This window comes from Nycticebus coucang, chromosome 6 (genome assembly GCF_027406575.1).
Source record: "Nycticebus coucang isolate mNycCou1 chromosome 6, mNycCou1.pri, whole genome shotgun sequence".
Lineage (NCBI taxonomy): Eukaryota > Metazoa > Chordata > Mammalia > Primates > Lorisidae > Nycticebus > Nycticebus coucang.
Genome location: NC_069785.1, coordinates 129,488,014 through 129,501,191, shown reverse-complemented (window position 1 = coordinate 129,501,191; position 13,178 = coordinate 129,488,014). Strand labels below are relative to the sequence as shown.

At 44.4% G+C, this 13,178-nt stretch overlaps 1 protein-coding gene across 3 annotated transcripts in view; it reads right to left on the bottom strand.

Moving 5' to 3' along the window:
* SIAE (sialic acid acetylesterase) overlaps nucleotides 1-13,178 on the bottom strand; it is a 40,812-nt gene that overhangs the window by 7,231 nt on the left and 20,403 nt on the right. For all 3 annotated transcript variants that reach the window (XM_053593097.1, XM_053593099.1, XM_053593098.1), the window contains exons 5-8: nucleotides 11,351-11,528; nucleotides 9,218-9,327; nucleotides 8,504-8,637; nucleotides 427-584 (exon numbers count right to left, since the gene is read on the bottom strand). In XM_053593097.1, coding sequence (XP_053449072.1) covers nucleotides 427-584; nucleotides 8,504-8,637; nucleotides 9,218-9,327; nucleotides 11,351-11,528 — 580 coding nt within the window. The remainder of the gene's footprint in view (nucleotides 1-426; nucleotides 585-8,503; nucleotides 8,638-9,217; nucleotides 9,328-11,350; nucleotides 11,529-13,178) is intronic.

Sequence of the window (13,178 nt, the reverse complement as noted above, 5' to 3'; positions counted from 1 at the left end):
TGCTTTCACTCAAGCTAATGATGGCCATATGACTTGGTCTGGTCAGTGCAATGTGAACAAAAATGACTTGTGTTACTTCCAGACAGAAGCATCTAATTGTGAGTATGAACCTCTATGGTCACTGTGGACATGCAGGTCAACTTGGAGGCTCTGTTGCTCTGGGTCTGTGAATGATTATAATGAGTCCAGTCTGTGCTGATCTTCTTTGGACATAGTACATGTCCAAAGATTTGTTGCATGAAGGAACAAAAGATGTTGAGGGGTGTTTTGTTAAACTGCAGCACATCCCAGCATAAACGATTGATACCTAGTGCTTCCAGGCTCTGATCCTTAGTTCAATCAGAGTTAAGGTCTAGGACAAAGCAAGCCCAGATGACATCACGTAGAGCAGAGGTGAACCATGCAAAGCCCAAGAAGCTACCATACCTTCCAAAAGGCGAGTCCTTATCGCCGAGATCCATCGCGACAGCCATGAAAGTATTAGGCATCTTTAGGTTGGGGACATAGCCCAAGTCTGCTGTTTGGTGCCAACGGATCTGGGGAAATCCACCATCTGGGTTGTCCTCAAACAAAACTGAAGATAACTAGAAAGCAGAGACGTTGTTGCTTTTATTGCATCAGAATCACACACTGGAAGTTTTTCACTGACAGATTGTGCTTCAGCTTCTCTCATTGGCGCAAATGCTCATTCAACAAGTTTTACTGAGCTTCTTAGTATTGTGGCCGTGTCTCTCCAAAGATGGATGTTACAGTCCCTCTCATCCCATGTTCCCTTTTACAATGCAGCTTTGCCACACCTCCTACCAAGTGCTGAAGTCTTTTTCTCCTCCCATTGAATCTGGGCCAGCCCTGGGGTGTCCTCTGCTCGAGGGAACACAGCAAAAGTGACCTACGGCTTCTGAGTCCTTGCCTTAAGGACCCTTGCCTTCTGATTTCCTTCTCTTGGAACTCTGAGCTAATCATGTAAAAACAGTCAATTTCCCTGCTGGAGAGATTGTACAGAGGGAGGGGTCTTGGAGACTGAAAAACCATATAGAAACGCCCTAGCATTCCAGCAATCCCAGGTGAGGGTCCAGTCACGTGAATTCTAGAGCCTCCAAGCTCAAACTGCAGCCACCTGAGCAAGCCCAGCTGCTGTCACAAAGAAGAGCTGAGCCATCCCCACTGAACCTTGCCTGGCCAACCCCAGGAATCATGAACAATGTTTTAAGCTACTAAATTTGGGGGCAGCTTGTTACGAAGTAATAAGTAACTGACATGTCCATATATAACACAGGATTAGGCACTGCAGGGAAGAGAGAAGAATCTGCCCTTGAACATGTGGTTAATTGCATCGAAGACCCCAACTCTTCACTCCTTCCTATATCCACACCCTTTGTGATGTGACTTTGCAATTCCTGCCATGATGAAGAATGTATTTCCACACCCCCTGACTCTGAGTTCAGCCATGTGGTTTGCATTGGCCAATAGATGGAAGCAGAAATTATGGGGTGTCAATTCCTAGCCGAACCCTCAAGAGACCCCACATGGTTCCACTTGCTCATTTGCACATCTGCTATCCCCATGGGAAGGTGAGCTAACCGCTCTCTGGAGATGGACAAGAGCCATGGAACTGAGCTGCCCTTTTTAATCCTCTCCAGCCAAGCAAAGCACCTCTCTGGCTCAGAGAGACGAGCAAGAGCCCTGTGGAGCTTCGCCAAATCCCCCAACTCCCCCTGATCCCCAGACTCATGAACTCTATAATAAAGTTTTTTAACCCATTTAGTTTTAAGGTGGTTTGCTACATAGCTGTAGCTAACTAGGGCAAGTACTTTACAGCTTTGTCGGGGGACAAATGTGCACATAATAAAGAAGAAATATTCATAAACAACAGTATGAAAAAATATGGAGTAAATACTAAGTTGGTAGCACAGACAGCAAGTATTATACTTTTAGAACAGGCAAAATTGCCATAAAGAAACGTGGCCTCACAATACTTTTTAAAAAATCAGATAGGCACAGAAAATATGAGAAGTCAGTACAAATGGTACTGCTCAACTTCACACTTTAGAACCTTCCAAGATGGAAAGGTAGGGAGGAGAATGACTATCGTGAGAGAGAGTACAATCTAGTTGGGTTGGAGGATTTGTGCAGGAAAGACAACCTTGGAAAGTCAGTGAGCAAAGTGTCCAGACAGAGTTTATACTTTATTCTGTTAGCAATAAAGAACCACTGTACAGGTGATGGCTATCTGACATTCTGAACGTACCAAACCACCACTGAACTGAACTCTTTAAAATGGCTCATTTTATGTTTTACAAATTTCATCTCGATTAAATAATTACAGAGCCAGTGAAACTATTGAAATGATAAGTGGACCATTTCAAAAGATTAATCTAGTGATCATACAAATGGCTTTGGAGAGAAAAAAGAACTTACAGCAAAGAGACTGACTAGTTAAGCAGCTATTATCATATTCTAGACACAGGTGTCTAATCTAGAGGGAGAGTAGCAGGAAAGAAATAAGACAACCAAAACTAAGACAAACTGACAGAACCAGACAACCCACCGGGACACGGGGCACAAGAGGAAAGGATAAATTCCATCACTCAGAATTCACAACATCTGAATTCTCTTCCTGGAATCTGGGGCAGCCAAGTAGTGCCAGAATATTTGGGAAATGACATACTCTCGAAAAAGCCTGTGCATGAACAACAGCTCATGTCACACCAGTCCACTCATTCATTCTTTCTTTTCTTTTTTTGAGACAGAGTCTCACTTCGTCACCCTATGAGTGCTGTAGCGTCATAGCTCACAGCAACCTCCAGCTCTTGGGCTTAGGCGATTCTCTTGCCTCAGCCTCCCAAGTAGCTGGGACTATAGACACCTGCCACGACGCCCGGCAATTTTTTTTGAGACAGAGCCTCAGCTGTCACCCTCGGTAGAGTGCTGTGGCATCACAGCTCACAGCAACCTCCAACTCCTGGGCTAAGTAATTCTCCTGCGTCCAGCTCCCAAGTAGCAGGACTACAGGCACCTGCCACAACGCCCAGCTATTTTTTTTTTTTGGTGGCAGCCGTCACTGGATTCAAACCCGCCAGCTCAGGTGTATGTGGCTGGCGCCATAGCCACTTGAGCCACAGGCACTGAGCCATTCATCCATTCTTTTAACAAATATTTACTGAGCATCTACTCTGTCCAAGCACTTAATGTTGGCCCAGCGGATAGAGCAGTGAACAAAACACAAGAATCCCTTCCCATGTTTAAATTCTAGTGGGAAGAAATAACCAATAAACAGGAGAATAAGTAAACTACATATCTTGTGAGAAAGTGGTAAGTGCACTGGAGAACGATGTAGCAGGGAAAAGAGCGTCAGGCTTGAACAAAACCTCACTAGGAGGAGATGTAAGAGATCTATCAGGATACCTGGGTGTGTGGGCAGAACTCTAAGATGACCTGCAGTGACCCAAGCCTTTATATAATACTCTCCTTTGGTTGGAGGGGTGGGGAGAAACCTGTAACTTGCTTCTAACCAAAAGGCCGTGGCAAAAGTAGCAGGCTATCAGTCCCATGATTGTGTTCTGTCACATGGCAAGGGTGAAGGGATTTTGCAGATATAAGGTCCCCATAGCTGACTGACTTCAAGATCAGAGTACCGTGGTGAGGCTGACCTAGTCATATGAAGGCTTTCAAAGAGGGCCACAGAGTCTCCTATAGGCCTTCAAGAATTAAGCTACCATGAGTTCTACAGCTTCAAGGAAGTGAATTCTGCCAACAACCACATAAGTTTGGAAGAAAAGAACCCCAAGCCTTAAGTGAAACCCCAGCTCTAACACCTCTGCTGTTGCCTTGAGCAGAGGACATAGGAACTGGGAGATAATAAACGTGTGTTCTATTGTCTTAAGTTGCTGAATACATAGTAATTTGTTATGCAGCAACAGAAAACTAACACAAATAACTTTCCAGGCATAATGGAAAAGAAAATGGCGGGCCCTGGGCGGCGCCTGTGGCTCAGTGAGCAGGGCGCCGGCCCCATATGCCGAGGGTGGCAGGTTCAAACCCAGCCCCGGCCAAACTGCAACAACAACAAAAAAAAAAATAGCCAGGCGTTGTGGCGGGCGCCTGCAGTCCCAGCTACTCGGGAGGCTGAGGCAGGAGAATCACCTAAGCCCAGGAGTTGGAGGTTGCTGTGAGCTGTGTGATGCCACGGCACTCTACCGAGGGCAATAAAGTGAAACTCTGTCTCTACAAAAAAAAAAAGAAAGAAAATGGCGAGCCCTAAGGTGGCAATGTGCTTTGTGTGCTTAAGAAAAGTAAGGCAGCTGGTGTGGTTGAAGTGGAATAGTCAAGGCTGAGAGAATTAGGACAGGGGGGTAAGGGAGAAGTGGGAGCAGGGAATAGATCATCTGTGGCCTTGCTGGCCTCCGTCATGTGGGGGGCTACGGGAGCCTTCTGCTAAGACTTACACTTCAAAGGATCACTCTGATGTGCTGGGAATATCCTAAGAAGGAGAAAAGGCAGGAGCAGGGAGAAAGATCAAGTTAGGGAGCAACAACGCAAGGGAGAGAGGGTGGCGGCTTAGACTGGTGCAGAAGCAGGAACAGAGGGAGAAACGGTCAGGTTCTGAATGCAGAGTTAACAGGAATTGTTTTCATCTCAACTGACAGTTGATACACTCCCACTCTGGAAAGGACAGAGGCTCCCAGAAAAACCCTTCACTATTACTAGGCTGCATGCCTTCCCACTATTTCCTCCCTACTTTTCTGATGTTTACATTTAGGTAGCATATTATTCTTAGCCCTCGTTCCAGCCAGTGAGAGGCATCAACCTATTATCTCTCTTTTCCAAACCATGATGTAACTGTGAGTAAATCACGAGCTGGGAAACAGTCTGGGCCAGAAACTACGTTGTCTTTTGACTGAATTTCAAAATGTCTGACCCCATCAGAGGACTGCTTTCATATAAACAGGCTTCCCTCTCCCCCCCCACTCCAGTATTACTACTCACACAGCCCAGAAAACACCTGACATCGTCCCTACAAATGTAGCCAAATGAAGCTATGAAAGGAAAATGTTTTCTGCTTCCTGGGTTGCTCCAGAAAGACTAGAAAACCATTAGGAAAACATGGAAAGGGTGCAACAGAGACAGAAAGGGGCCTTGGATGTGATGTGAAACTAAAAGAACATTTCCAACTTTCTTATTAAAATTCTATTATGCAGGCCAGGCATGGTGGCTTGTGCCTGTAATCCCAGCACTCTGGGAGGCCAAGCTGGGTAAATCACCTGAACTCAGGAGTTCGAGACCAGCCTAAGCAAGAGTGAGACCCCCATCTCCACTGAAAAACTAGCTGGGTGTTGTGGCGGGTACCTGCAGTCCTAGCTACTTAGGAGGCTGAGGCAGGAGGATTGCTCAAGCCTAAGAGTTTGAGGTTGCAGTGAGCTGTGACACTCAACCCCAGGGATGAATGAGTGAGACTCTGTTTCAAAAAAATAAAAAAGAAAAGAAAACATCTTATGCAAAACAGCTGTAACACAGGACATGATAAAAGCTTCACAGTGGAATCTCCTGAAAACTAGAAAATGGGAATAAAAATTCCCATGAGTCTCTCTACTTTGTCCACCCAACACCCCAAGACTGAAGGCAGACCCACGCACAGCCAGTGTCATGCTGCAGACCACAGCAACGAAGCCACTGTAAAGAGCCTACGGTAAGTACTAACCTGAAGCTCAACAAGGAGAAATGCTAATAAGCCAATAACAGCCCCTCAAAATGGCAGTTTGCTGAGAATAACCGCAGCAGTCTGCTGCTGATTCACTGACTGCACTGGTAGACACTGGCCACATGGGGGCACCAGCATACCCAAATGCAGTCCCTGTTTTTTTCCCCTAATCTGAGATACAGCAGGGCACTATTCAGTCTCCCACAGTGACTGGTAGAAATGCTGAAGCTAATTCACTTCTAGAACATCTGAAGGATATAAAACTGGCCACACTGAGAGAATTTTACAAATAACATACTGCAATTTATGGTCTGTTCCATTGTTCCTCCAAACCAAACTCCTTTCTTAAAAAGCATCCTCCTAGGCACTCCAGTCCCTACCCTCCCGCTCTTTATTCTTTTCCCTGGCTTCAGGTCACCTCTCTACTAATAATTCTCTGGCACACATCTAGCCCTGGTCTCTCCTTGGAGTTCAAGTCCTACATCTCTAACTGTGCTCTAATTACTGAAACCATCATTTCAGACTCCACACTTCTATAAATACGTTCCTTACAGACCAGCTATCCCTCCAGATTTTCTGACTTCTCTCATTAATAATAAAAACCACTAACATTATCCACCATGTACCAGGCTTTACATCAATTCGACATCTTGGTGAAAATCGTAGCTTAAGAATTGTCAGAACTGGAATTTGGATCCAGGCAGGCAGTCTAGCTGCAAACCTAAGATCCGAACCATTATGTTGTCCAATTTCGTATTTCCCCTTTGAAGGCGCATGTTTATATTTCCAGCTTTCCACGAGTAAGCAAGATATTTTTGTTGGCAATGATAAAGTTAAAGCCTGGAGGTTAAGGGACTTCCACTGAGCTGTTAGGCACAAGTGCAAGAACAGATCCGTCTCATCCATGCTACATTTCAAGCACTTCACAAGGTCCACAGCACATACTCTGTTCCAATTGGCTGAAGTCACATTCAAATCGCCACGTACATAGACTAGGAGACAAAAACATTCCCTGAAGTCCATTTGTAGTTTCCAACAACAGTAATACACAACTGGTGACGGGAGCTGCTGTTTTGAAAATAATTAGCAGAATAATCTTGTTTCGAAATCAAAACAAATGTAGAGAAGAAGGGGGGAAATGATCATAAGAACATTTTAAGTGGAAAGAAAGTCTCCAGAAATCTTTACTCAAAAAAAAAAGGGTACAATGACACAGGACAAGGTACAGGAGATGGGAGGCTGGTGAGAAGACAGGCGATGTGGAGGCAGATGTTGGGAAATACGGATGCCGGAGTCCAACAGTAGAGCCTACTCTGGGCTTTGTTTTTATAACACCTTATTTATTTAATTTCCTGTGCTGTAGAAATCCCAGAACTACACTCTGCTAAAGAGTCTACATCTTTGGTGAGGTCAGATGATCAGGTGAAGGCAAAGTAATCATGACCTTGGCCAAATATGTTTATTTTTTTTATTCAGGGAGCAAAACAGAATCTTTCTGACTAGTTATCTCTAATTCCAAGTCTGGTTTCTCTTGATATATTTGTTCATTCATGTGCTAAGCCACTATCTAATGAATGCTGACCAACTAGGAACTAGGGATGTAAGTGTGGTCCAGGAAAGTATGGTTATGTGCGCAACCTACATGCAAATAAAAAAGGAATGTAGAGGGTGCTAAGAAAGCCCATAATCTGGGGAAAGGGAGAATCTAACCCAGACTTTGGACAGTCACAGGTTTCCTAACTAATATCCAGGCTGCTGTCTAAAGGATGATTAGAAGCAAAATATGGAAAAGCTGGTTCCAGGCTAGCAATATGTGCAATGGCCTGGGAGTGAGAGAGCATGGTACATTCTAAGGGGTGAATAACACCAAGTTAGGGAAGCTGTGGGGAAGTGGACTTTCTCACAGATAGTTGCTAAGAGTATAAATTTATACAAGTTCATAAATTTCTACAGAGAAACTGGGAACATGCTCGAAGCTTTATAAAGGCATGCCTTTTGGACCAGAAATTTCATTTCTGGGAAATTATCTTATGGAATTATCTTATAGGTGCAATGATTTACCAACAAGGAAAATAAAGATGCCAATGCTTATAAAAGCAAAATATTTAACACAAAATGCCTATTTATTGAAAACTAGCTAAATAAATCACAATCCAACCTGTTTGTCAGAGTATTCTGCAACCATTACAAGTTATGTTGAAGATTAATATTTATTAACATGAAAAAAATGCTGTGACTTTAAAAGAAAAAAGCAAGATGTAGTATAGATCCTGTTGCAAAAATACATGAGCAGATGCTTATTTCTGGATTATAGAATTATCAGCCCTTTTAGCTTCTTTTTTGCTTATCTTTTTAATATTTCTTCAATGAATCTATAATACTTTTTTAATAAGAAGAAATATTAGTCATTTAACTTTTTTAAAAGATTAAATTGGCCAGGCGTGGTGGCTTATACCTGTAATGCTAGCACTCTGGGAGGCCGAGGCAGATGGATTGCCAGACCTCATTGGTTCGAGACCAGCCTGAGCAAGAGCGAGAACCCATCTCTAAAAATAGCCGGGCTTTGTGGTGGGCACCTAAAGTCCCAGCTACTCGGGACGTAGAGGCAAGAGTCTGAGTTTGCTGTGAGCTATGATGCCACAGCACTCTACCAAGGGCAACAAAGTGAGATTCTGTCTCAAAAAACAAAAATAAAATAAAAAGATTTGTCTCATCAACAACCTGCGATGAATTCCCATGCATATTCTTCCCTCCACACAGGAACCAACACTGACATGAACAGGCCAGCCTTTATCCAAACCGTACCTGGACAAATCCAAACGGGAAGAAGAGCTGTGTCTGCCCCTGGGAGCCGAGGTGGAAGGTGTGGCGCCAGTCTTCAATGAGTGCAGGGAACGTGCAGTTGTACAGGTCTGTGTTATAATTCATATTGGCCTCCCCTAAAAATAGTCAAAATTGGAAGAGGTGCATGGGACAGACTATAAAAATAGACACACAGCACTCTCCTCCCTGTAGACATTTCCCCGAGTGAGTGGCCTTCCCACAGTCTCTCAGGACTGGCCTGCAACTTGCTCTGGACAATGGGGCATCAGTAAACATCACGCAAGCAGAGGCTTGAAAGCACTTCAGCTTCGAGTTCTGCTCTCTCATGATGCACCTGCAACCCTGAAACTACCATGTAAATAAAAAATGAGTCCGAACTAGCTTGCAGAAAGATGAGAGGCCACCTAGGAACCAGTATGCACCAGTAGACACCCACCAGTCTGCAGATACGAGGATGAGGCCATAGTAGACCATCTGGTCACCAGACAACCTGTCTGGTGGCTAAAGACACATAAGCAATCGTAGTGGAAATTAGCTGAAGCAGCCTAGAAGAAAAACCACCCTGTAAACCCAAAGAGTTGTAAGCTAAATAAAATTATAAAAGTCTTGTTGTTTTAAGCCACTAAGTTCTAGGGCGGTTTGTTACACAGCAAAAGCTAACTGATGCCAGGGAGAATTAGCAATCTGAACACTCACCCTGGTACCATATCACGCCTTTCAGAGTCATATTATGGAGCGGGTAGATCATGGAGTTCCAGAGAACAGAGTGCTCGAAGGGACCAGTTACAGAATCACGTGGAACGTACCTGAAATCAATAAGATGCACAAGTGTCACCAGAGAACAAGTGACCGATCACATGACAATCCTTAAATTGCCCTTCTGTCCACTTGGAGCAAACTTCTAAGGAAAGTGACACAGAATTAAGTTGAATGAACCTCTGTGTCCCATGAAAACATGTGAATAGTCTCTGGATTTCCCCCTCCACATTGTCTCCAAGGTAAATCTATCAGTCAGCTTGCTATGAGATCAGAGTGGGCCATCCTAGCATCTAGGCAAAGTCTTTAAAGCCAGACAAATGTTTTATCATGGGTCTTTCACACAGGCAATAAATTCATTTAGCCTACTCACTGGATAGATACTTAGGTTGTTTTAAACTTTTTTTATTTTATAAGTAAGACTACAATTATCTTCCTTATAATTAAATCATTGCATATATATGTAGTTATTTCCTTAAGATAAATTTCTAGAAATGAACTTGCTGGATCAAAGGGAACATTTTCTTTCTTTTTTTTTTTTTTTTTGTAGAGACAGAGCCTCACTTTATTGCCCAGGTAGAGAGCTGTGGCGTCACAGCTCACAGCAACCTCCAACTCCTGGGCTTAGGTGATGCTCTTGGCTCAGCCTCCCAAGTAGCTGGGACAACAGGCACCCGCCACAACACCTAGCTATTTTTTTTTTTGCAGTTTGGCTGGGGCCGGGTTTGAACCCGCCACCCACAGTATATAGGGCTGGTACCCTACCCACTAGGCCACAGGTGCCGCCTGGGAATATTTTCTTAAGACTTTGAAAATGTTCCCAGATTTCTCTGTAGAATACTTACAAAAATGTAGCCTCATAACTGCTGTGTGAGAATGGCCACTTCCCCACACCCTTGGTATGATCCTTTGTACCCCTGAGACTGAGAGGTCTAGCTTTAAATCCCCATCCCCCTCCCTGACCATGTGCTGCCTCTGACCTCCTCCTCCACCACAGGATGTGCTTCCTGGTCCAAAGTTGAGGGTCTTCACTCCCCCCACACCCAGGCAAACCTGTAATTCCCAAACCACACCAACAGTTTGAGTCCACCCTCCTCCCAGAGGTCTTCCCAGAGTGAATGAGACAATGTCTGTGAAAGCAGGTCACACACGGCTCATCTCTGTGTCAACATGAGTATTGAGATTCTTTTTTTTTTTTTTTTTTTTTTGAGACAGAGCCTCAAGCTGTCGCCTTGGGTAGAGTGCTGTGGCATCACAGCTCACAGCAACCTCCAACTTCTGGGCTCAAGCAATTCTCCTGCCTCCGCCTCCCAAATAGTTGGGACTACGGCCGCCCACTACAACACCGGGCTATTTTTTGGTTGCAGCTGTCAACTGTCGTTTGGCGGGGCCGGGCTGGATTCGAACCTGCCAGCTCAGGTGTATGTGGCTGGCGCCTTAGCCGCTTGAGCCACAGGCACCGAGCCAAGTATTGAGATTCTTATTAACTCGCCCTTTCTCTCCACAGTATTCTCCTGACCCAGCTTTTCCTAGTGGCTTTCACAGTCAGTATACTAATGTATTGCTTTAAATGCGGGTTCCTACATTTGTGCTTCCTACTAGACAATTTATTCTGCTATGCGATGGAGCAAAATCTAGAAGCACACACCTGCAAGACAGACTGTGCCTCTTGCTAGTTGTGTCCATGTATAAGATACTACATTTCTCTGAGAATTAATCTTCATTCATTAGATACTATTAGCATACTATAGCATGCTAATAGTAATTACACTTCAAAGGACTGTTGCCTTATATGAATTAATATACATAAGGTGCTTAAAACAGTAGCTGGTATAGGGAAAGCTTTCGGTAAGCATTAGCTATTACTATTACTAAGGAAAAGGATCTCAATTTATTTTTGACATATTCTCAGATGTGGTGGTGATGACACTATCTTCCCTGTCCATGAATAAATTGCATAAATTTAATACATATCTGAACACTCAACACATAACTCCCTGAAGGAGACCATAATCCGCCCTCTTAGGTAATTCCCTAGTAGGCTGCCTCTTAAACTGCAGGATGCTTTCTTACCCTTGTGTATGAATATCACAGGCTTTCAGTGACCTTCCAGATGACCAGGCTTCAATGGGTGTCCCACTCCAGGTGGAGGAGATGAGCCCAATGGGATACTGCAGAGTGTCATATAGTTGACGCCCAAAAAGCCAGCACACTGCGGACATGTACCTGAAATATCCATGGCCTAAGTTCTCTGTTGAGAGAAATAGTTAGAGGAAGAGTCAGAGAAAAAGTAGATGGATACAAAAAAACTGCAGCTACTGGATGGGTCTAAGTGAGAAGGGTGAGCTTGGGTCATCACTTCTGTTTCTTTCTAAGACTTCAAACCCAGGACACCAGTGAGAGGCAATGAGAAGAGACAGCATCGAGACCCAGATGCTTGGCCTTGATCCTATTATCTCTTTCAGACCTTTCCTAAGGGAAATCTTTCCCCATGGGGAAAACTGTAACTTCAGGGTCTTCATTTTCTTTTCAGTTGCTCAAAACGCTTGTTCTCATAAGACAGAGGCAGCGGTAATTATTTTGGTCTCCATCTGAGTATACAAAATAGTGCATTCACATAATCAGGGAGCCAGAACTCTGAGCCAGGCAAGCAGGCTTCCTCATGCTTCCCATCGTATACAGGTTCTTCAGAGTCTAGGAACGTTAATGCTCCCCTCGAAAGGTGAGAGGCAGAAAGGCCCTGGGGCCCCTGTGCTACCCTCTGCTGAGCCTCTCTCTTCCCACTCATTCCCACTTAGCTCTGTAAAGGGAAAAGTCAAGCAGGAAGCACGTGGAGAAGAAATGCATATTTTTTTCTGGGTGGTTTTATACCCAATTTTATAGCTATGGTCATGAAAACACGGTCAGATACACGATGGGAAATTTGGCCAAAAGGGACAGCAACAGAAACCAACGCTAATGTTTCAATTTTCAGCACAGTCTAACTCATGTGTCCACACTGCACAGTAAGCAGCACTGGCCAGAATGAGCGATTTCCCCATTAGAGGAAAGAGGATGAAAAGGGGAACATGGACACACACACACAACCGGGGGACCAATTCAACCCAATATTTACTAAAGACTCACGATGTCTAACTCACTGGCTTAGCGCCACAAAAGTTCCAAACTCAGTGCAGTTCTGGCACTCTAAAGTAGGTGACGATGGTGGCCATTCAGACCAAATTCAAATGAGTTCAAATTGATTGAGCACCTACTATGTGGCAGAACTTCTAGATGGTTGTGATAATGAAGGAGCTACAGAGAAACAAAGAACCTCTCTCCTCATAGGCCCTATAGTTTACACAATAAGGCAAGAATTTAGTTGAATAAAATATACGGCAGAATTTGGTGCTTCAAGAGATACAAATAAGTGTCAGATCAGACCGACCTCCTCCCCTGAGCTTCCACGCTGCCCTATGCAGAGCTCACTGGCTGCACTTTTTTGTAATGGTCTTGCCAGTGTTTCCCTTACCCCACTACACTACTGGCTACCTGAAGGTAGGGAATTCTCATTATTCCCTTCTGTCCCCCAACATCTATGACATGGTAGAGAGTCAGCTGGCTGGTGGTGACTGGCTATGGTGGGTGGTACCAGTATAAAGGTAGAGTCACTGATAGGCAGGCAGTGGAAAGAAGAGGGCTGGGGAAGCCTTGAAGGAGGGACAGGAGTTCAGTGAACACAGCTGACATTCCCGACAGAAGGAAAATACGTGAAAAGGCACATGGAAGCATTTGGCTAGAGCAGAGACTACAAAAGGAAAATAGCAGAGGATTAAGACTAAAGGGAAGGACGGAGCCACATCTTGAAGTAAATAAAATGGAAACCACTTGAAATGACCGAGAACGAGACTGTGGGGCAGGC